We start from the raw sequence: 25857 nt of genomic DNA, 5'->3' as shown, positions 1-25857 counted from the left end.
AAGACAAAGAATTACACAAACTCAGTGTTCATGTACACATCGATTTAGTTTCACTTAAAAAAAAAATCACAGAATTGCACAAACTCGGCACTGCGCACTCCCTTCACTTTGTTTATGCATACATTGATCTAGTTTCACTTAAAAAAAAAAAAAAAAATGAATACAATGATGACATCATATAATGTTAAAACAAAATTACTCATCACCAAAATTGAACAAAATTTGTAGCCAATCGAAGCTCAATAAACTGCATGGTTAGTCTATATTTTAAGGTGCCCCTTGGATTATCGCCAAGTTGTTGTTTCATTTATGGTAACCTGAGAAGTTGAATATTATGGAAACCCTATTATGATGTGATTGCAGTGAATTTCTGTGATGGAAAAATATTTTTAAGGGCTTATTTTTGTGTTGGATGTCAGTTAGGATGTAGGTTGCTTATTTTGCACTGTACACTATAAAATGGCTGTGTATGATAAGATTAATGTGAAGTTTCTGTACAATTTGGAATGAAAGGGGGGGAAAGCATTAGTTGACTGGTGTGTAAATGAAGGTTTACTTAGTAGTCATGATAAGTGTCCTGTTTGTATAAAGGAAATGCATATGGTCGAACATAAAGATCATTCAGATGGCTCTGAATGGGTTTGTCGCAAGAAAGGTTTCTGCAGAAATGCCACCGACAGTCTGGCACTATGGACGATATTTTTTACTCTTATTTTTGTGAATTTATGTGGTGACAGCAGTATGCATATTCTAGTTCAGATAATTTTAAGTTTTTAGAAGCTGGTAAGGAATTTTGTGTATCACAGACTGAAGACACAGAAATTTCTAAATGTGGTAAGTTGATATTTCCTTTTTGTAGTGCGTATGTGATAAGATTATTTCCTTTTTTATGCTATTTCATTGTGTGATTTAAAATGCAGTTTATTGAGCTTTGATGAGCTACAAATTTTGCTCAATTTTAGGGATGAGTAACTTTGTTTTAACATCATATGACATCATCATTCTACTGATTTTTTTTAAAGTGAAAATATATCGATGTGTAGATGGATAAAGTCAAGGGAGTGTGCAAATCTCTGAATTTTTTTTTTTAAGTGAAAATAAATCGATATGTCCATGGACACCAAGTTTGTGCAATTCTTTGACTTGTTATTTTGGTTTTGTGTAACAGCCATCTTAAAACTGCGCCTTGCATCAATCATCAACTTTCGCCAAGGGGCATCCTTACATATATTTTTACCAAGTGCATTTTAAATCACACAATGAAATAACATAAAAATGGAAATACATGCTATCACATAAATGCACTACAAAAAGGAGATATCGACTTATCATATTTAAAAATTTCTGTGTCTTCAGTCTGTGGCACACAAAATTCCTAAACTTCCATTTCTGGATCCTTGAATGTCATTGCATGATTTATTGAAAAGTAAATGAAGCCATTATCAAAAAGACAATCATACAACTTCCAGCAGTTGGATATGATCATTGTTCCAGGTAAAATATTCTGCTGAATTACATCCATCAAAGTTTCTTTTCTTCTTCTTCAAACACTTTAATAATAACAACTACAAAAAAAAAAAAAAAAAAAAAAAAAAAAAAAAAAAAAACCTTCCTCTTCCTCATTCTATACCCTCAAACAACCACTGTCAGCCATTTTAAAATGCAAAGTATGCAACATACTTCTTACCTGACATTCAACGCAAAAAGCCCTTACAAATATTTTGCCAACAGTCAGATTCACTGCAATCAGACAACCAATCATGTCATAATAGGGTTTCCATAACATTCAACTACTCAGGTTACCATAAATGAAACAATAATTTGGCGATAATCCATGGGGCACCTTAAAATATAGACTAACCATACTGCTTTAGTAGGTCTTCTCTGCCATAATGTTGCAATTTGAATGGCTAGCAGCATATTTATTTTAGTAGTAAGCATTAGCATATAAAATTAAACTTTAAGTTCCTTTTACATTTGATTTTCCACCTAATAAAAAACAAAAACATAGTTAAATAATTTCAGTTGAATAGGAATTTGCAACAGTAGATAATTTCTGTTTGACCCAAAGTATAAAAATATACAGTATAAAGTTCAAGATTGGGAATCAACTGCACTTCAGCAATTCTGCATTTTGGCAATTTCCAAATTTTAGATTATGTTTAAATCTAGCAAGCCGAAATGTGACACAGCAACATTTGGAACCTCATTTATTAGTTAGGTCAGATAGAAAAATGCCATAACTTCCATAGCCACTCAAGGACTGAAAGTGTGATCTTGGCCAACATCAATACATCTTCATCCAATGTACTGTCATTGGCCCCAGAGACTGAAATGCAGGAATCTCAGTTAGACAGGAAAAAAATCCCATTTATGGTACACCTGATTCCTTTTACTGAGCATTATATTAATCCTCTGGCTGCTCATCCTGCAATTTCAAAGGGCAACTCAAATGTAGCAAAATCTGTTCATCCTGTGATTTTCGCAGGCATGTGTTTTCTTCCTTTATTGAGGAGCACATCCCTTTTTCCCCATTTAACCACTGAAATAAATTATATACAGTATTGGACATTTAGTTTACATTTTGGCCAACAGATATCATTAGCTGTGCACTAAATTGTCGCATTTGAAGGCACGTGGTATTACCACTCAAACTCAACTTTTTGTACTTTTTTCTTACAGAAATGGCTACTATAAAATATTCAGCAATTATCTTAATTATTTAATGAAATTATTGAATTATCAATTAGATTTATTGGTTATATTAATAATTAGATTTATTGATTCTGGTGCAAAGACTGTGAAGTTGGACTTGAATCCTGTTTTGAACTCTATCATACTAAACTGCATTTCTAAGATATTTTTTCCTCAGCACTTTATATTTTCTTAAATTTTATATATTTTACTTTTTATATTATGCAATAAACAGAAATTAACTGTAATTTGACTGAAATTTATTAAAAAAATATTTTTGGGGATGATAACATCTGAAATTGGTTTTTCTGGCAACTTAGTTTCTCATGATAAAAATCTATATAAAAAAAATATTTTCTAGAAAGAAAAAATGCATTTATCAATTCTCCAATATATATTGATTAAAAATATGAAAAAAAAAATTGCACAATTTTTGAAGCGATTTCGGTCCATAAATTGAGCAGTCAGAGGGTTAACAATTTCTAGATTTTTCAAGCGACGACAGAGTTTATTTACTTTTGGACTAGCTTTCCAAATATTGGATGTCTGGATTTTGGACTTCACAACAGTACATACATTTCTGGATATTAAATTCAAATTTATGTTCTTTTACTCACTTTATATATTCTTTATGGGCAAAAGGTGGTTTTTTCTTTTCAATTTTATCTCTTCGAAACTTTTCAATTTCAGCAGAAGGCTTATCTTCCACCCATTGGAAAAAGTCACATAGTGATCTGTGTCTGTATGCTGAACATGCAAAAAATTTTTTGCCTGTTTTTATCCCAGCTGTATTATATCTTTCAAACATAAGGCATGGACCTTTAATAAAAAAAATTATAATTCAACATCTGCAATTAAAAGATATTCATATTTAAGAATTTTCTTTAATAGTAAATATAAATAATTTTTATGTTTGCTTACTTCACCTTCCAAAAAAATTGGCATTTATATATATTATTCTGTCAACTCTGAAACTGCTTTCAAGCAGCATGATTTTCTGCTATTATGAATAAGCATGATGTTGCAACACAATGTGCTTTTCTCTGATGTAAACCGATTAATTCTCCTCAAGCCACTTTTTGCTTTAATGAACAAGGACATAAATTAACCATTATTGCTACATTTTTTTTCGCAGTTTGGAAAAATGATTAAACTTTGAGACTTATTTTCTACAAAACAGCAAGCAGTGTATCATTTTAAAAGTTACGGGATCCTACGATAAAAAAGTGGATTAATGGACATGATATGGTCAGCTGAATATGGCCAACAAAACAGTAACAGATTGGTACAATCACCTGCAAAAGTTTGTACTCATAGTTTCTAAACAGAACTTTACCTAAAATTAGAGGGTTAAACAAAATAGTAGAAAGGACAAAAGCCTTTTTAAGAAATGGGTCAAATATTGATTGTTTATTAAATAAAGAGGTGTTAGTTCTTTCAGAATTTCATAAGAATGATTGATGCAATCTCTGCTGACTTTCATAGTAAATGGGATAATATGCCAAGTACCCAAAAATTTTACATAAATCTTTCAGCACCAATGTTTTGTAACCTTGCTTACATCAATTTTTACTTCTTTCCATATAGAAAAAAAAAGTCATATTATATGTATTAATAACCTATTATATGTATTAATAAAATTAATTAAAACTAAGATTTATGAATCAAGATATTTAAGGTCAATATCATAGGTTATATAATTGATGAATTACAGTTTTTTTTTTTTTTTACTTTAAATAGTCACATATGCAATCAATATTATGAATCCTTATTCTGTGAATGGATTCAGTGGCATATAAAGTAGCACGTTGATACATGTAAATTACTTCAATATTAGTTTAAGTAATAAAAATGAACAGTATTTTAATAAAAGGAAAAATGGAAACTTATTTTACATGATTTCCAGTTAAAAAAAAAAAAAAAAAAAAAGGATTTGCTGGAAGTTTAACAAAGTTCTTTAAATTAAAAAAATTAACATGCCAGTTTACAAAAAGAACATGAAAAACTTATGTCTTATGATCTATCTCACTATATCCAAATGTTTTATTGCTTTTAAATGCTATTTTTGTATATAAATTTCTTTTTCCAGTCCGTAAAATTAAGGTCCACTATACAGGCTGCATTTTCTTGCTTATAGTGTAAGCATGTCACACTGGCAGCCAATCTTTTTTTGCATCCCCCAAAAAATACAAAAAGCATGAATTATATATAACGATTCTCTAAGAGTAGGGATGCACAACTTGTGGCTCACCGAGACCTCTTCAAAATTTTTTTGCGATTTGACATATCAATTGTCTCTAGAAGGGGTTGCGAGCAGAAAAAATTTCACTGTTACCCACTTCATTACTCGTTCTACTCTCTCCTCTCGAAGTGAGATTTGGCACCGAGCCAAAATCCTGGCGTCAACCAAAGCAAGTTTTACTGCTTGATCGTGAAAACTGCTCCTAACCTGTACAGTGCACATACTGAGGAAGGGTCTGTGGTATGACATGGCATGAATGTGCACTAATAAAAGGGAAGAGAAAAATATTTGTTTGGATCAGAAGTGCTGCATTTATTTTCTTTGTATTGTTGCACTTTTGGCTTCGTGACTATACATTGTTTTACCCCTTGTGTGTTTATTTTTCTTTTCGAGAAGTTTCTTGTTTTGAATATTTCACTTATTTTTAACATTATTTTGAAAGAAGAAATAACGTAAAATTTTTGTTCCTCGTGATTTTGATAGTTATTTGCCATGATGAATGTATCGATAACAAAAAGAAAGGTAGGAGTTGATAACAGGAAATTTTCGGAGGCCTGTGAAATACTTTTTTGTGGAATAAGATAATAGAATTACATGCTTGATGTTTAATTTTACACTTAAGTGTTTACAAGAAATATAATATTAAGTGACACTACAAGACAAGACACTAAAGCTTGAAGAACCGGATTGAAATCCTAAAATTACATCTTTTCACTGTTCTTTCGTTGCACAAAGGAATGTATTTACAAAGGCATTTTCCCAATTAGATAGCTGCATTGAAGTTAGTTTGGAAATCATAGCCTAAATGCTAAAAGTGGTCGCACATTTACTGATGGCAATTTTGCAAATGAGTGTATATTGTTTGTATCCAAGAAAGTATGCTCTGAAGCCAAAGCCTAAATTGAGCCGGAAATCACAGGAGCACGGCTCTGGTACTTCTTAGTTTTTGGGATAAATCTTAATTCTAGTCAGAGTGCAACAGAGCCCTAAATCAGAAGGCTCCGGTGCTTTATTAACTATTTAAATTAATGATTTTAATAGCATTTTATTTATTTATTTACTTTTGTTCCTCTTTGGTGACAGTCTACCATAGGGCTCTTGCACTTCTAATTTTAGAAATTAAGCTCTGCCTGAAGCTCCGAAGAAATTTAAAAATATGAGTCTCAGCAGAATGACAATTCAAGCAAGAATTGAAAATTTATCTGATGATGTTAATGAACAAATACAGATTGTTGCCGCCAAATTTAAGTACTTTTTCTACCACCTGATGGGACAACAGAAATTACTTCAACAGCTCAGCTGCTTTTTTTTTGTTAGAGATATTTCTGAAAATTTTGAAGAAACTGAAGAATTTTTTGAATGAGTTCAAGTAAGAGGCGAATAACTGGAGTTGATATTTTGTTCTCCATTTTAAATTTCTGTTCTGCACATAATTTCAATACTAACACACTTGTTAGTATCACCACTGATAGAGCTCCAACCACGACTGGTATTCAAAATGGCACGATAAGTCTACTAAGAAACCATTTGGGTGATAGAGGCAAAGATTTGCTTGGGTATTACTGTATCATATACCAAGAACAGCTGTGTGTGAAAGAACTAACATTTGATTGCCTAATGAAGGTAGTGAGCGATATAATAAATTTTATTCGCTCACATAGTTTAAACCACAGGCAATTTAAGGAAATCCTAGGACAAACAGATGCACCACATAGTGCTTTCATATATTAATCTGAAGTATGGTAGTTAAGCCATGTAGAGGTTTTGAAAAGGTTTGCTGATTTGATTGTGATGAAATAATACTATTCCTTAAAGAAAAAGGCAAGCCAAGTAGGATGTTAATAGAACTATCTTTCAAGTGTCTCTCAGCACTTTTAGTTGATGTGGCAGCCCATCTGAATGACCTAAACAAACTAACAAACAAAAACAAAAAAAAAAAAAAAAAAAACTGATGGGAAAAAAACCAATTCATCAGTCAACTGGCCACTGCAGTATCTGCTTTCAAACTAAAACTCCAGCTGTTTCCAAAGTAGCTTGGCTGTCAAAATTTTGTCACTTTCCTTACCTGAAGAAACTCAAGGAAAATTTTCCTGATAAATAATTCGATTATTCAGATCAAATAAAGCTGCAGCTTAACTTCATTTGAAAAGCAATTTACAGGTTTTGAGTCACATAAGGTTAAGTTTAAACTGTTTGGTGATCCATTTTCTATTGTAGTCAAAGAAGCTCCAGAAGATGTTCACATGGAACTTATTGATTTATAAACTTATGCAAATCCAGATTCTGTGATTCAGACATTTTTCACTTTTATGAAAGTCTACCTGCCAAATTTTTGCACTTAAAAAAAATTCAAGCAGATGTGCTACCATGTCTGGTAGAACTTATATGTGAACAAACATTTTCTCTTATGAATCTAAATTAGTCAAAATTAAGAAACAAATTGACAGATCAACATTTGAAATCTGTCTTAAGAATATCGACAACTAGCTTTCAACCATTTACATTAAAAATTGTTGATAAAATTCAGTTTTAACCATCCCACTAATGTATTTTACTATGGCTAACTTTTAAATATATTTATTAAACTATTTATATATTAAATTATCATGTACAAATATACACTATTTTTTTTCCAAGCTGAACTAGGTGTATTAGCCCAAGTACCACATGCAAGGGAAAAGAGAAATATGAAAATAACAGAAAGGCTATTTGAAATCATATTATCTATATGATTTAAAATAGCATTTTGTGGGAATGCTTATGTTGTGATGTAAATAGCAGAAAGGCTAAGTAAATCTTACAGAGATATGGAAAACAGAATATAATTCATGTCTCAACTACATTCAAGAATCAATTCATATGGCTTTAAAAAAAAAAAAAAAAAAAAAAAGATCTTTAATAATTACAACACCTTACAATAAGAAAAAATGTTAAAAATTTCGGCTAAAGTGCAGAATCGCCCACTTGTTTGTTTGGCGCTTTCTACAAAAGTAAGAAGAATTTTATTTTTGTCAATTTGTTTTGACTAGTGAAAAATAGGTCGATGTGTACATGGATAAAGTCAAGGGAGTGCACAATGCCATTTTTGTGCAATTCTGGGATGTTTTTTAAGTGAAAATATGTCGATGTGTACATGGATACCGAGTAACCGAGTATGTGCAATTCTTAAAAACGTGCCAAGCAGTGGGTGATTCTGCACTTTCCCCAAAATTTCTATACGTCTCACCATGTGGACAAGAAGGATGTTGTTTTGTGTTATCGAAAATAACCTCCATTTCGAATTTTACAATTTTGGATAATATACAGTTCAACTTGAAAACAAATGTAATGATAACGTAAACTCAGTTTTCAAAATAACGACAAAACACAATAGAATTAAGGCTACAGTATTAGAATTTACAAAACATAAAGTTTTCAAATATTGCATATTGCCATATTGATTTCCAAACTCGGACATAAAAATAAGAAGGCAATACTTATAGCACATCTTCACACACACTAGAGCTGGAGCAAACCGCATGTATTCGTTACTGAGTAACGGGTACATCGGTTGACTCGAAGTACCGATTCGGTACTCACAAATTCATTTCGTTACTCGCATCTGTCGTACGATGCGGTTTGTTCGAGTACGAACGATGCGGTTGCTATACGAATACGAATGATGCGATTTCTATGCGAATACGAATGATGCGGTTTCTATGCGAATGCGAATGATGCGGTTGCGTTACAATGTGCTCATATTTTTCATAGATAATTTTGAATTTTTTTGGGCATCGGGCAAATTCTTGTTTACATTATGTGTTTTAGTTGAAATACTATTTAGTTTAGTTGTTGATATTTAAGAAGATGAGCAATTTTGATAGCGGGAAGCGTTATTCTGTATTTGCTTTTTACTATTGCTATTTATGTTTGTAATTTGAAAATTTAGATGATTATTTATTTATATATTTTCTTGAACGTGCCATAGTGAGATTTTATTGATTTGAAATATTTATATACTGCACTTAGGTATTGTTTATATAAGAATATGTAGGTTAATATAGGTTCTTTACTTCCTTGTATCAAATAAAATGGTAGTAATTATTATTGTAATCGAGAAAACTTTGGATATCATATTTTAACGGAAATATCCGTTTTTGACGATTACAGAATCCATGTGAATTATTTTTTGGTGTGAAGTCTGTACGTACGAACACAATGAAGGACTCTCTCTCTCTTTTTTTTTTTTTTTTTTTTTTTTCAAAAAAAAAATGGAAAATTCAAAATGGGAAGCCATTTTGGGACCCTCTATTCTTGGGGAGGGAGAAAAACTGAAGTCTGCATTTCGCTGTCTCTGAATACGGAAAGCCCTTTTGGGAAAAAGAAGGTCTCAAAATGACACCCCCCCATTTTCAAAGAGAGATGGTGTAGAGCGTTCATTTCCGTTTTTTTCCAAAGTTAGGGAGTTTTCAAATGGCTACCCATTTCAGAGAAAGAGAGAGAGAGAGAAGGTGTAGAGCGTTCATTTCAGTTTTCCAACATTAGAAGGTCCCAAAATACCTTCTGAATTCAAAGAGAGATCGTGTAGAGCGTTCATTTCCAGTTCTCCAAGATCCTACAACATTTGCAGATAAATGCATTCAAACCAATCCCTTTATAGTAACCCTTTTGATTGGAGAACCCGTGCATTAGCCTCGAAAAATAAAATGAGATTCTAGACTGTTTCTATGACCAGAATGTTAAGCCAATAGATAGGTCTACCTCAGAATTTTTCTTTTAAAAGAAAATAAATAAATAATCCAAAGATTATTCGTAAATATAAATGGTAAAGTCTTGAGTCGGCTGAAAAAAAATTTTCAGAGCTGAGAAAAATTCTACAACTCAAAAAAAAAAAAACTTTTTGTTAATTTTTGTCATGTCTTAGACATGATAAAAAATTAACGACCCCCTTCCCTTTTCGTCTGGGAATGTTGTCTCACTCTTTTGAAAAACAAATCGTGATTCATTCATGGAATAATTGCCATTAGAGAAAGGATGGGTCATGGTCTATTTTTAGAAAGGGTGAGACATCCTTCCCAGACAAAAAGGGAGGGTCATTAATTTTTATCATGTCTAAAGACATGATAAAAATTAACCAAAATTTTTTTTTTTCAGCTCTCAGAAATTTTTTTTCTCCCAGCCGATTCGAGACTTTACCATTTTTTTTTAAGAATGATTTCTCTCTGATCTATTATTTCAAAATTCCAAGTTTCGCTTCAGAACCATCTATGCTGTTGAAGAAGTAACGTGATATATGTATTTTTTTTTAATGAGTTCTGTCAAGATTGAATTGTGCAGGATCGACCTTGCGAATTTCTTCTCTGTGTCTTTAAATAATAATGATACCGAACTGCTTTTTGTAGAGCGCAATGGAAAAAACCTTTTGTATGGTTAGGACAATTCATGTGTTCGATCCCATTGTATTTGAGAATCTCTTGCGTCGATCCTGAAATGTAATAAATGGATCTTTGCAACCATTTCTCTAAAAACCGCCTTTTCATTTCTCCTCGCACCCAAATCATGGAAAAAGGTTCCGTCAACATCGTTAACACCCATGGAAAATAACTGTACGGAATTTCTCCTTCGTACCACGACAAGCCGTGATAATAATCACTTGCCCACACAGCGGTTCGTTTTTCTTTCTCGGTGAGCATTTGCCATGGAAACGGGGGTTTAAAAACAAATACCCCTCGAGAAGTACCGTCCAATGTGACGTAAGCCAATTCTTTCACAATAAAGGCTCCTTGAGAATCGTAGAAACCTTCAAAGTCGAGCACGAGTTCCATGTTTTTTATTTCTTTTTCTTTCCAAGGTGACCTTTATTGTTATGGTGATGGATGTGTATTGAGATACGCACGATATTATTCAAAAAACAAATATATATACGAATGTGACCTTTCCCAGAATTCATACGACCTGTCACGTGCAACTTTCTCTCTCTATATATATAAAAGAGGAGACGGCGAGAGAACGCTATCCATTTTTTCCTTCAGGACACACAGCGAGAGAGAGAGAGAATTTTGTTTTCTTTTTTTCCTCAATTGAAGAAGATGGACATTTTGAGTACCAAACCTCTCAAAGATTCCTACATTGTTCTGGACATGGAATACTTTCACTGTTATGATCCAAAGACGGGAGATATATGTTTCATCTTGAAAGAACTGGGCTACATCACTTGCGATTTAACCTTATGCGGAACCATGATTTTTCTCCCTCCTGTCCATTACGATGACTTATCGTCCCGCAATCAAGCTGTGGTCAACCAGACTACAAATAATCGACACGGCCTGCAATGGACCGAGGGTCGCCTTTCCTACGAGCTTCTTCCTACGATCCTGAAAATGCTGACCGAAAATGTGGAGGTGATCAACGTCAATGGATACGATAAAGCCGAATTTTTCAGCAAGCTCTGCCAGCGATCCGTTTACGAGTTTTACATCCCAGGGAAAACCGAGTGGCGGAACAAGTCGAAATGCACGCGACACCAATATTTCCAAAAGATGATTCATTGTGCTGAGAACAAGGTGAGAAATTTTCGATACCATTTGATGGAGGGTAGTTACGTTTTCCGGAAATTACATTGTTACCCCTCCGAAAGCAAAGCTGTCGAAGACGAAGAGGAGGCGGAAGAATCTCCCCAGGAGAACTCGTGCGACGATGAGGAGGAGGAGGAGGAGGAGGAGGATGAACTTTCTAATAATAATAATAATAAATGTCTAAGTTGGGATGCTTTAGAGACCCAAGAATATTGGTCTCAACCCTTATCTCACCTAGACCTGAAAGAGGATCCTCAAGTGTACTCTTTGTGGTCCTCTTCTAAAATTTGGTCTTGGAGAGAACCCTTGAATGTTCATGAATGAAATGGTATGTAAATCCCTAGAGAAAAAAAAATAGAAAAAAAAGTTCTTTTTTATTGTAATATGTTGATTTCTTTCCAATCCCATTTCTTTTCCATAACTCCAGCCCAATCGACGAGAAGAAGAAGAATTTTCCAAGTTACACAAGACGAATCTTCCAAGTTACACAAGACGTAGAAAGATTTCACAAGGATTTATAAATCACACGCTCCCACATGATATATGTATAGAGAGAAAAAGACCCTCTGTTCTCTAGCCAATACGTCAAGACTTCCCTAAACTAAGAGAGACCATGAGTACCGAGGAAACCCATCAAGAAGAAGAGCCCATCAAGTGGAAAGGCGGATGCTCATCCGGATGTTCCATCACTTGGAAACAGGACAGATTATCCCATTTCTGGATGAGGTTATCGTACGCTTTTGGGGACGGATCCTTCTCTAACTGATCGTAGGCCTTATCAAAAGCTTGCAGAGGATTGTCTGCTTCCTCCTGAATCCTGTCCTCTTTCTCCGTTCCGTCTGGATAGACGTGATTGATATGAAAATCTCCTTCCGTAATATGCCATCGATAGTTGCGCACTTTGTTTTCGGCACAATGGAAATATTTCATCCTTTGATGATGTCGGGCACATTTTCCCCGATATTTCCAAATGATTCCATCTGGCACATAAATTTCCGTCACGGGTTTTTGATAATCCAAGGCTTTAGCAAAGAATTTAGCTTTCTGACATCCCACCACATAAATCGTGGAGAAGCTGTGAGTGAGCGATTGGAGAATGCGTCCTAAATGGTTGTAGGGAATATGACCCTCGTTCCAACGAAGTCCGTGCCGGTTTCTCGTCAGCCAGGCATTCGTCTTTTGGTTTTTTTCATTCAGTTGGTGGAAGGGGTGAGGAGGAGCAAACGTCAACGATCCCACGGTCAAAAAATCTTTTGTCGCATAGCCCAATTCTTTTAAAACGTAGGTAAATTCACCCTTCTTGTGGTTGTAGGACTGGAAACCCTCTAGATCGAGCACGATAAAGTTTTCTGAACACGCCATGGCGATGAATACGGTGATGTCTTCCACAAACAGGAGCAAAAAAAAAGAATCGAAAAGGTATATATGTATAACAGGGAAGATCTAGAAAGGGAAAAAAAAACAATAAAACGTTTTAGAGTCGTCGTCTTGAAAGAGACATTTTTCTTTTCAAAGGGTTAAGAAGAGAGTTCTTTTTAAATGAAGTTATGATTATTATGATTATTAAAAAAAGAAACAAAGAATCAAATCGAGTTTATAGATAACCATATTCATAGGACCAAAGGGACTTACCAGCTCAGTTCACGTCTTCTTCTGTTCTCTGAAGAAATCTCGTGGAGGACACACACTTTTATACTCGCGCGACATCTGTCGGGATCGCGACCCCATCTAAATGTCAGGGTCATTCCAACCTCTTAAAAGGATCGGAATGAAAGAAACACTTTGATAAAAAATATATTTATGAAAAGATATCTGAGGGTCGTGAGAATATTTTCTCTCCCCACCCCCCGCCTATTTCAAAAAAAAATAAAAAGTCTTTCTTGGATCGCGTCAAGATTACAAAACAACTCACAGGACTTGTTTATCTCGATCTCGTCAGGGTCACCGTTTCACATAAGAAGATGGATGGACCCTGAACTTTAGACATGATAAAAATTAACTCTACCCGCCTTTTGTCTGGGAATAGGGTCTCACCGTTTCTAAAAATAGACCAGATCCCATTCTTGGAATTCTATTTTTTAGGAAAGGAGGAGTGATGGTCTATTTTTAGAAAGTGTGAGACAACATTCCCAGACAAAAGGGGGTAGAGTTAATTTTTATCATGTCTAAGACATGATAAAAATTAACAAAAAGTTTTTTTTTTTAAGGCTGAAAAATTTTTCTGAGAGAGCTGAGAAAGATTTTTCCTCCCAATCTCTTTCGACGATGAAAAGGGAAAAACTACTGATCCGATCTCCCTACGCTTTAGGGAAAAAAAACAAAAAAATACTTATGAAATATTCATGTGTTGAAATTGACTATTCAAATAAGTGACATTTTGTTTCTCATTGGAACTGTTCAACGGCGAGTCCATTCGTCTCATTCTTTGGGGTAGAGGATGAAAGTACAGCGGTTTGTTGAAATCGATGATAGTTTCCTCTTTATTCGTCGGAACTGTAAATCTATCCCGTCTTAACTCTTCTAATCTCTTTGAAAGTCTTTCCACTCACTCTGCTAAGGTTTCCTCGGTACTCATGGTCTCTCTTAGTTTAGGGAAGTCTTGACGTATTGGCTAGAGAACAGAGGGTCTTTTTCTCTCTATACATATATCATGTGGGAGCGTGTGATTTATAAATCCTTGTGAAATCTTTCTACGTCTTGTGTAACTTGGAAGATTCGTCTTGTGTAACTTGGAAAATTCTTCTTCTTCTCGTCGATTGGGCTGGAGTTATGGAAAAGAAATGGGATTGGAAAGAAATCAACATATTACAAAAAAAAGAACTTTTTTTTTCTATTTTTTTTTCTCTAGGGATTTACATACCATTTCATTCATGAACATTCAAGGGTTCTCTCCAAGACCAAATTTTAGAAGAGGACCACAAAGAGTACACTTGAGGATCCTCTTTCAGGTCTAGGTGAGATAAGGTTTGAGACCAATATTCTTGGGTCTCTAAAGCATCCCAACTTAGACATTTATTATTATTATTATTAAAAAGTTCATCCTCCTCCTCCTCCTCCTCATCGTCGCACGAGTTCTCCTGGGGAGATTCTTCCACCTCCTCTTCGTCTTCGACAGCTTTGCTTTCGGAGGGGTAACAATGTAATTTCCGGAAAACGTAACTACCCTCAATCGAATGGTATCGAAAATTTCTCACCTTGTTCTCGGCACAATGAATCATCTTTTGGAAATATTGGTGTCGCGTGCATTTCGACTTGTTTCGCCACTCGGTTTTCCCTGGGATGTAAAACTCGTAAACGGATCGCTGGCAGAGCTTGCTGAAAAATTCGGCTTTATCGTATCCATTGACGTAGATCACCTCCACATTTTCGGTCAGCATTTTCAGGATCGTAGGAAGATGCTCGTAGGAAAGACGACCCTCGGTCCATTGCAGGCCGTGTCGATTATTTGTAGTCTGGTTGACCACAGCTTGATTGCGGGACGATAAGTCATCGTAATGGACAGGAGGGAGAAAAATCATGGATCCGCATAAGGTTAATTCGCAAGTGATGTAGCCCAGTTCTTTCAAGATGAAACATATATCTCCCGTCTTTGGATCATAACAGTGAAAGTATTCCATGTCCAGAACAATGTAGGAATCTTTGAGAGGTTTGGTACTCAAAATGTCCATCTTCTTCAATTGAGGAAAAAAAGAAAACAAAATTCTCTCTCTCTCTCGCTGTGTGTCCTGAAGGAAAAAATGGATAGCGTTCTCTCGCCGTCTCCTCTTTTATATATATAGAGAGAGAGAAGGTTGCACGTGACAGGTCGTATGAATTCTGGGAAAGGTCACATTCGTATATATATTTGTTTTTCGAATAATATCGTGCGTATCTCAATACACATCCATCATCATAATAATAAAGGTCACCTTGGAAAGAAAAAGAAATAAAAAACATGGAACTCGTGCTCGACTTTGAAGGTTTCTACGATTCTCAAGGAGCCTTTATTGTGAAAGAATTGGCTTACGTCACATTGGACGGTACTTCTCGAGGGGTATTTGTTTTTAAACCCCCGTTCCCATGGCAAATGCTCACCGAGAAAGATAAACGAACCGCTGTGTGGGCAAGTGATTATTATCACGGCTTGTCGTGGTACGAAGGAGAAATTCCGTACAGTTATTTTCCATGGGTGTTAACGATGTTGACGGAACCTTTTTCCATGATTTGCGTGCGAGGAGAAATGAAACGGCGGTTTTTAGAGAAATGGTTGCAAAGATCCATTTATTACATTTCAGGATCGACGCAAGAGATTCTCAAATACAATGGGATCGAACACATGAATTGTCCTAACCATACAAAAGGTTTTTTCCATTGCGCTCTACAAAAAGCAGTTCGGTATCATTATTATTTAAAGACACAGAGAAGAAATTCGCAAGGTCGATCCTGCACAATTCAATCTTGACAGAACTCATTAAAAAAAATACATATATCACGTTACTTCTTCAACAGCATAGATGATTCTGAAGCGAAACTTGGAATTTTGAAATAATAGATCAGAGAGAAATCATTCTTAAAAAAAATGGTAAAGTCTCGAATCGGCTGGGAGAAAAAAAATTTCTCAGAGCTGGGAAAAAAAAAAAGAAAAAAAAAAACGTTTGGTTAATTTTTATCATGTCTTTAGACATGATAAAAATTAATGACCCTCCCTTTTTGTCTGGGAAGGATGTCTCACCCTTTCTAAAAATAGACCATGACTCATCCTTTCTCTAATGGCAATCATTCCATGAATGAATCACGATTTGTTTTTCAAAAGAGTGAGACAACATTCCCAGACGAAAAGGGAAGGGGGTCGTTAATTTTTATCATGTCTAAGACATGATAAAAATTAACAAAAAGTTTTTTTTTTTTTTTTTGAGTTGTAGAATTTTTCTCAGCTCTGAAAATTTTTTTCCAGCCGACTCAAGACTTTACCATTTATATTTACGAATAATCTTTGGATTATTTATTTATTTTCTTTTAAAAGAAAAACTCTGAGCTAGACCTATCTATTGGCTTAACATTCTGGTCATAGAAACAGTCTAGAATCTCATTTTATTTTTCGAGGCTAATGCACGGGTTCTCCAATCAAAAGGGTTACTATAAAGGGATTGGTTTGAATGCATTTATCTGCAAATGTTGTAGGATTCTGTTGTTGAGAAGGGGGTATATTATTATTATTATTATTATTATTATTATTATGATTGTGGCAGATTCGTTTTCTACATGGAAGTCTAATCTCCTCCGAAGACCTTTTCTGGGGATCGTCGATAGATGGTTTTTCAATAGGAATCGTTTCCCTCGGATCCTCAAGAGATAGAGGGGGGTCCTGTCTTGAGACATGAAGCGGTCTCTCCTCCTCCTCCTCCTCGAGAAGTCTTGAGAAAGGGAGAGGATTTTCGGTTCCCTTATTCTCGAGGGGTCTTGACAAATTGAGAGGTCCCTCCTCTTCGAAAGAGAGAGAAGTTTTGGTTCCCTTATCCTCGAGGGGTTTTGACAAATCGAGAGGTCCCTCATTTTCGAGGGGTCTTGATAAATGGAGAGGTTTTTCATCATCGATGGGTCTTGAGAAAGGGAGAGGTTTTTCATCTTCGAGGAGGTTTGACAATGGGAGAGATCTCTCCTTCTCGAGGGGTCTCTCTTCCTCAAGGGGTTTTGAGGAAGGGAGAGGTTTTTCATCCTCGACGGGTTTTGACAAACTGAGAGGAATCTGAACAGGCTTCTCCTCATCCCCATCATTATCGAGGAGGATGAGGATAGGCTTTTGGAAAGGTTTTTTCTTTTTCTTCTGAACAGGCTCCTCTTGATGCTCGGGGAGAGGGATGGGGTAGTTGTTCCACCATTCTATTTTTCTTGCTCGAGGATTTTTTCAAAAGTCGTGGCCTCTCTATGATGAGACGAAGGAGGAGAGTCCTCGAGAAGAATATAATAGGTATTCTTCCCAGTCTTCTCGATCGAGAGAGGTTCGTGCAAACATTTGTGCAACCATTCACTAAAATGAACGAGAATCCCTTTTGTCTTCTCAAGACGATCCATAATCCTATTCATTTGCGAGACGGTTAGAAAGTGGGACGTGTAAAAATATTTGGCTCGTTTCATTAACAAAATTTGTGCATCCAAAGGTGGAATGTCACGAGCCATCAACACGTTTTCGTCGGACAAAAATTCGTCCCGCATCTTTTGATAACTCCCCACGGTATAATAACCCGCACATTTTGAAAAATCGGAGGCTTTCAGGTAAACGACTCCTTGGATGATATAAAAGGAAAGATCAACATATTTATATTTGAAAGGAATACACGTAGTGAGCTGGGGATGCCTCCTCATGATCCACTTGGACAAAAATACGACTTTGGGGCTCTCCCCTTTTATTTATAGAGAGAAAGAGAGTGTGACCTTCCCTTCCCTCCTCCTCCTCTCTCTCTGCTTCCTCTATCTCTGGACGTCCTTGGATTGGAAAGGTTGACTTTGAAAAAAAAAGAAGGTCATGGTTGGATAATTTTTTGTTTATTAAATTATTACTTTCACTTCCTCATTCCCACACACATTCATCTTTTTAAGAAAAGAAAAAGAGGTCATGGAGATAAGATTTCTTGGAAAGAAGAGAGAGAGAAACAAAAAAAAACAAATAAAACGGACGTCATAGAGCCTCTATGTGTGTCTGTGTGTGTCTATATAGATATATAAAAAGACGAGAGTACTGGGCGAGATCATTTCTTTTCCATTGGGAGCCATGTCGCTATTAGACGTTTTTCCAACTCAACGGATTTCGAACGGAGAGGATTTGAAGACGCTAAAGCAAATCTCCAACTTGAAAATTTTTTTGGCGTGTCATTGTGCGACATTTATTCCGCATTTACCACCTCATCAAGCGATCGTTTCTTTCAACCAAGATGTCGAATCCTCCAACCTGCTCGTTCAGAATATATACAGAAATTTATTCGAATCGCAACAAACGAAAGAGGAATCTCCCTTCTCTTCGAATTGGATGGATCGAGCTTTGAGACGGCCCATTCAAACAGACCGGCGATATACAGATCCGCGCACGAGTTTTCGGTGGAAGAATATTTTTCTCACGAAACGATATTTTACGTTTGGAGTGAGAACGACGGCTGAGGACGAAGTTCATATTGTTCAAACCACAGCCGCTCCTCTCGCCTATTACGAATCATCGTCCCCCAATCTGAAGGAAAGAAGTTTTAAAGTCAGCGACAGGATGAAATATAAGAAATATATTCTAAGACCTTTTCAAAACTATGTCGTTCCCCCGAAAACGCAATATCTCATCGTCACAACCCAGAAGAGTCTCTTTCTCGTCGATCGGTGCTCGTACTCGCTTTGGAAACAATTGAAAGAGGAGATTTCTTTCCAATCGCCGATGATGTTTCAAGAAAAAGAAGAAGAAAACCCTCCGCCACCTTTACCCATCCCTTCCTTAGATGATAAGAGGAGCTGGACCAAACCGTTATTTCCCGAAACAAAATCGACCCGGCAACGGAATGAAATTGAAGTCATCACAATTGAAGATGAGGAGGAAGAAAAAAATTACCTCTTAAAGAACGGTCGACTTACCGGAACCTACCTGGCGTGCAAGATCCGCTTCAGAATCCAGAAGCTTCTTCTTCTTCTTCCCCGACTTGTTCAAACAGGCAACCTCTTTTGGACTCCTCACAGACAGAACCTCTTCCAGTATCCTCTTCTTCTTCTTCTTCTCCTCCAACCTGTCCCGACATCGTAGAGGTAGAATGTCAGACGGGTCCACAAGCTTCAAAAAGTCCCGACATCGTAGAGGTAGAATGTCAGCCGGGTCCACAAGTTCCAACAGGTCCAGAAATCATGGAGGCAGAATCACAGCCGGGTTCACAAGTTCCAACGGGTCCAGAAATCATGGAGGTAGAATTTCAGCCGGGTAAACAAGTTCCAACGGGTCCAGAAATCATGGAGGTAGAATCGCAGCCGGGTCCAGACATTCTAGATCCCTCCACTCATCCAAGTGTTTCAAGACAGCCTTGTGAGGATCCAGCCCTTCCCGTATGGAATGATTATATGGACTTACAAAATTTGGTGCAACAGGAAGGAGAAGAAAATAATCATACAGATGGGTGGGTCAAAGACTGTTTAGATCATTTAACCTCGAATGAAATTGAACTGTTATGGAATTGCATTTCTGAAATCACATCGGAAATGGGATAAAAACCAAAACAAAAAAAAAATTTTTTAATAACAAATGGGAGGAGGGTCATGATGTCAATTAAAAAAAATATTATATAGAGTCCAATCTTGGTGGTTCACTTCAGTTTTCCAGCATGAGGTGATCCACGTTTCCCGAAATATGGATCCCATTCCAAGAGAGATTGTGTAGAGCCTTCACTTCAGTTCTTTTTTTTTTCTACCAAAAGGAGAGGGTCTCCAAAGGGCTACCCATGTCCAAAGAGAGAAAGTGTAGAGCGTTCATTTCAGTTTTTTTTCCAAGTTTAGGGGAGGGAGGTCTCAAAATGACACCCCCCCCATTTTCAAAGAGAGATGGTGTAGAGCGTTCATTTCTGTTTTTTTCCAAAGTTAGGGAGTTTTCAAATGGCTACCCATTTCAGAGAAAGAGAGAGAGAGAAGGTGTAGAGCGTTCATTTCAGTTTTTCAACATTAGAAGGTCCCAAAATACCTTCTGTATTCAAAGAGAGATCGTGTAGAGCGTTCATTTCTAGTTCTCCAAGATCAAAAGAAGAGGGTCCGCTTTTCCCAAAAGGGCTTTCCGTATTCAGAGACAGCGAAATGCAGACTTCAGTTTTTCTCCCTCCCCAAGAATAGAGGGTCCCAAAATGGCTTCCCATTTCAAAGAGAGAGGGAGAGGCGTTCATTTCCATTCTCCAAGATAGGGTCGTCTGCTTTTTCCCAAAATGGCTCCCCAATTCAAAGAGAGAGAGAGAGTAAAAGGGTGTGTAGAGCGGTCATGTTCATTCTCCAAGATAGGGTCGTCAGCTTTTTCTCAAAATGGCATCTCCCCATTCAAAAAGAGATCGTGACCAATTTTTTCCAGTTTTTTCCAAGTTGGGGGGAGAAGAAAACCTAGGATGGAATAACACGACACACAGAGAGAAAGAAAAAAAAACGCCATCTTGTCATTTTCTGATAGGGTACCGGTGTTCGAATACTTTTGTGACCGACTGTACATATATATATGTCCTTATAATTAAATTTAAAGTACACACACACACAAACAAACATATATATATATAATAAAAGCTTTGGCTTTTATTATATATATATATAACAAAAGCTTTGGCTTTTATTTTATTTAATTATCACTAAATAAGTTACTTGACTTTTATTTTCGCAATCATTGGTTGTAGTCAGGACTTAATTTTTAAAATTAGAAGTGCTGGAGCTCTATGGAAGGCCATCAGGAAAGAGGAATAAATAAATAAATAAATAAAATAACTATTACAATAATAAAATAATTAGCAACTAGAATATTAAATGATTATTATTATAATTCAATAAAAATTTAAAGACAAATGAAAATTTAGTTAATTCTTAAATTAATGATGAATAACTAAATAATGAAATAAAATACCAGACATCGTCTTGTTTGGGGGCTGCGGCTAAAATTGCAATTTAAGAACTAAGCCGAGCATTAGCTAAATTTAGGCTTTTGATGAGAAAATAATGTACTGTTTACCAGAGTATAGATAGAAATTTGGTTATGTAGCCCATTCTTCTAAAACGACGTTTCGTCGCTGCCTTCCACCACCAATTCTCTCTTTTTTTTTTTTTTTTTTTTTTTTTTTTTTTCTGTTTCGGTTTATTCGGTTACAGCAAAGCACACTAGGGCTATTGCCCCCACGGGGAGGGAGGCCTTCGTGGAGGATTTTTTAAAGGGAACTGACTCATATGCAAGTTACACACGGGAAAACCATGAAAACGTCCGTGCAGCTAGCCGTTAGCCGGGAATTGAACCCCGGACCGAACTGTTAGTGCTCAGCGACTTTACCGCTCGAGCTCTGGTGGGCTCTTTTTTTCTTTTCATTCGCTGTTTGAAAAACGGGTGTTCACTTTACGATAAAGTAAGCACCTGTTTACTTCAATTAAAATGTGTGAGACGATATGACTCTTCCTACTTTAATCTCACTTAGCTTTTGATTTCTAATATTGATTCAATGTTTTCTGTATACAAAGTATTCTGATTAGAATAATGGATATCAAACATGTTCAAAAGGTGTGTATCTGAATATAATTAGGTTTTTATAACATAGGGCCCATTTTATTAGTTTCACATAGTTCTAAAGTAATTGACCACAGTATCGCTGTTTTGAAAGAAAGTAAAAATGTGAGAAATGTATAATGAACATTAATATACAAGCTTTATTAAAAGTAGGCAGCCTTTTAAAACGTGACCGTCTATGCTTTTAGATGATTTTTGGAACTCTGTGCATTTGCTCTGGCATCTTAAAAAAGTGATGTTCAATATCAACGTATGTTTATGTTCTCAAAAATACAGGTTTCTTTCAGAAAGCGACCTCTTAGAAGTCGTCAATAAATGATTCAGTATAGTTATTTTCTAATAGACCATAGAATAAATTTATTTTAACGTCAATTTTAAAATGGCTGCTTGTACTAAGAGTTAAGAGCAATAAGACTCTAATTTTTCTTTCGCAATTAGCTGTCATGCCAGCTGAATTGTTTTCTGCAGAATCTTATTGTGTATAATTGAAATATTTAGCTATGCATTCAACAAATATACAACAAATGGAAGACGAATCATTAAAAAAATTAAAATTTGGAACATTAATAATAATTATTTTGTTATACATAAAATATTATTAATGAATGATGCATTTATATCATATTATATATAAATCAAAATTTAACTCCTATACCTTTATAATAAATTGGAGAAAAGCTATAAAGTGAATTAATTTTTAAAAACAAAACGAAAATTAAAAAAAAAAAATTTGTCATATACCTAGAATCTAAAATTGACGAATACTGAATTTTACGCCTCATGTGTGTATGCGTGTGTTTAATTATGGCAAAGCACACTATGGCTATCTGCCTAAGGGATGGATGCTTTCGTGGAGGACTTTCTAAGGGAAACTGGCTTGTATACACGTTACACATGGGGAAAACCACGAAAACCACGAAAACACCCACGTAGCCGGATCGTTCGCGGGATTTGAACCTCGGACCGAACTACCAGTGTTCAGCAACTTTACCGCTCGGCCGCTGGTGGGCCGTTTTACGACTCATATAATAATAAATGCATATTCATATTGTAACAGAAATTTTGTTAGAAGTCTAGCATATGTATAGTCATTTGTGATCTTTTAAAACTGTCGTAACATGATGCATATTTATCATTATTGTGAACCAAAACAGTATGCTTTACATCTTTACAAATATACGTGATAGATTTTAATATTTATTTCTGCATATACTTACGTTTCCCAAAGACACGAAAGCAAGTCAAGCAGATTAAGCAGACTTAAGTTCTCTGTTAGCTAGTGTAACATAATTTCGGATTCTATGAGCCTTCCAGAATTATTAGCAAAATAGTGGAAATGTCTTTACAAAGTGTTTTTATAAGCAAACAGCAGATGTACACTGAGCAGTGATCAACTGATATATTTCTTAAATGATTTGTTTTAGTTGATTATGACAAAACACACTGGGGCTATATGCCTAAGAGGAAAAATGCCTTCGTAGAGCACTTTCTTAGGAAAGCTGGCTCGTATGGTACGTGGTATGCTGGCTCGTATGGTACGTGGTAAGCTGGCTCGTATGGTACGTGGTAAGCTGGCTTGTAAGCTGGTACGGGAAAAAAACCACAAAAGGCTTATGAAGCCAGCCCGTTTGCCTGAGATCGAACTCAGGTCGGAACTACCAGTGTTCAGCGATTTTACCGCTCGACCGCTGATGAGCCATTTCTTAAATGAATAAAGGTATACTCATAGCATTATGAAATAACATTGATTGAAATATTTAGTGCTTCACTATTATCTCTAATAAAGTAACATAAAAATGTCCTTACCTTTTATAGATTTCTAAATTTCTTTTAAGTTCTTTCTTAATTCGTACTTAACCTATGCATGTGCGAATGTTTTTATCGATTATATTGTTAAGTGTAAAAAGCAAGTTGACATTTATAACATAGCATTCCTTGTCTCAACAAATAACAGTCTCAACTAGGAGTTTTTGGAAAGGGGATGAATCGGGGAAATTTCACCCTTTCGCCATTAGCGGTTCTGATGAAGGGAATGGGGGAAGCGGCAAACGAAATAACGAATAACGGACAAATAACGAAAGCTAATCTTTAATGCGGTCTCCCAGTTTCTGTATTTTTATTTGGGAAAGTTTTATGGTCATTATGAAAAAGTGAAAATTTGATATGGATTCCGCATGACTTCCTTCTACGACTATTTAAATTATGCTTATTTTTGCTGCACTTCATTTAAACTTATTTCCTCGAATTATTATAACTCAATTAAGCGATACCCGAAGGCAAGTTACAAATGGCACCAAACATTGCAAATTTTGAAACTAAATTTCCCGGTCAATCTTTGTCCTACGGGACTCAAACTTCTTGCATTTTTATTTTTTCATAACAAGTATAAAACTTTGCCAGATATAAATATAGAAACTAGAAGACGACATTAAAAGTTAGATTTCATAATTTGTCCAAAATTAATTCTTTTTTAAATTTGATATTGACAAAATATGAATATTTTCGTCATTTAAAATACTTCTGTATTTTTGTTGCACCGTATTTAAACTTGCTTCCTCGAGTTATTGACATTAAATTACATTAATTCCATTATCTATTGGAAAATAATTATCATCTATTTACAACATCTCTGAAAGGTCACCTTTTAAGAGATCTCTATTTTGGGGAACATAAACAAACATTGGTAGTGAACATCATCTTTTTAAGACCACCACATGTAAAATCCTCTAAAAGCATGAATGGTTGCATTTAATGAAGACCCATTACTTTTAATAAGGAATGTAACATTAATCTTAATTATACATGTTTTTGATGTGTGTGCCAAAAAGTGATACCGTACTTCCGTTGCTTTAGAAATGTGTGAAATTAAAAAAATGGATACTATACAACATAAATGTTATTATATTCAGATACACACCTTTTGAACACGTCTGAAATTCATTATTCTGCTCAACATAATTTGTCTGCATAAAATATTAAATATTATTAAAAAATCAAAAGCTAAGTCGAAGTAGAAACAGTCATCTCCAAGGGTAAATAAGTCCTGAAGTCTTCTAAGTCCTGAGTCATCTCTTCTAAACCATTTTAATTGAAGTAAACAGACGTTCGCCTTATCGTAAAGTAAACACTTATTTTTCAAACAGCGGATGAAACGGGAAAGAGGGAATTGGTGGGGGAAGGCAGCGAACGAAATAACACTTTTTCGAGCTGGGGATGAAATGAGAAAGGACGAAACGATACTAAGCCAATAAGACAAGATCTGGTATTTTACTTTATTATTTAATTAATCATCATAAACTTAAAAATTATTTTAATTTTTATTTGTTTTTACATTTTTATTAAATTTTACTTATAAGTATTTTATACTTCAGTTGCTAATTATTATGTTACTTTAATTATTCATTATTTTAATCACTATTTTTTATTATTTTAATTATTAAGTTTTTTAATAAGTAATTTTTTGTTATTTTAATTATTAATTAATGTCATTATTGTAATATTTATTTCCTTTCTTTCTTTATATTTTCCTATTTTCCTGACGGCCTTCCGTAGGCGCTTCTGACTTTAGAAACTAAGCCCTGACAGCAATAGAAAATTTAATAATGAATCATATCCAGTGCACCAAAAAATAATAGCCAAAATAAAGTGAATTATTTCTACTCAAAAATGCGACGCAAAACTCCCTATCGCAGCACTACCCAGTTCCCGCGGGGTAGAAAAGCTCACGTGATTCAATGCGATGCGACGTTTCAAGGCCCTTTTTAGGGCCGTAGACCGATAAAATAGGCTCAGGATACGGATACCGATGGATTTTACCGAAAGTAACGAGTAACGATACGATAGTAACGAGTACTGGTTCACCGAGTAACGAATACATACGGGTACACAATTTCTCGTTACTTCTACAGCACTAACACACACACACACACACACACACACAAAAAAAAAAAAAGCTTCAAGAACATTAATCTAGTAAAAATTATTAACAGCGGAATAACACTTATTTAGTAAAAAAAAATTCAAAAATGGCTTAATGCCTTAAAAATGCTACACTAAAAACTGGCATTTTATTTTAAGAAACTTATCTGTTTTTTTTTTTGACGCAAATATTGTCTCATCCTTTTATAAATTAA

The 25857-nt window shown here is 35.3% G+C and overlaps 1 protein-coding gene across 4 annotated transcripts in view; it reads right to left on the bottom strand.

Annotated features, from left to right (window-relative positions):
* LOC118201187 (rRNA N(6)-adenosine-methyltransferase ZCCHC4) overlaps nucleotides 1-8406 on the bottom strand; it is a 66424-nt gene extending 58018 nt beyond the window's left edge. For all 4 annotated transcript variants that reach the window (XR_004760204.2, XM_035373236.2, XM_035373238.2 and 1 more), the window contains exons 1-2: nucleotides 8163-8406; nucleotides 3312-3513 (exon numbers count right to left, since the gene is read on the bottom strand). Coding sequence is in view for 3 of the 4 variants with exons in the window: in XM_035373236.2 (XP_035229127.1) it covers nucleotides 3312-3513; nucleotides 8163-8211 (251 nt within the window). In the remaining variant the exon portion in view is untranslated. The remainder of the gene's footprint in view (nucleotides 1-3311; nucleotides 3514-8162) is intronic.
* Nucleotides 8407-25857: the final 17451 nt, after the last annotated feature.

Source organism: Stegodyphus dumicola, chromosome 7, assembly GCF_044657685.1.
Source record: "Stegodyphus dumicola isolate Sdum_Otavi_A_Nest chromosome 7, ASM4465768v1".
Classification (NCBI taxonomy): domain Eukaryota; kingdom Metazoa; phylum Arthropoda; class Arachnida; order Araneae; family Eresidae; genus Stegodyphus; species Stegodyphus dumicola.
The sequence above is the reverse complement of the archived record's forward strand: the minus strand, read 5'-3'. Positions and strand labels throughout refer to the sequence as shown.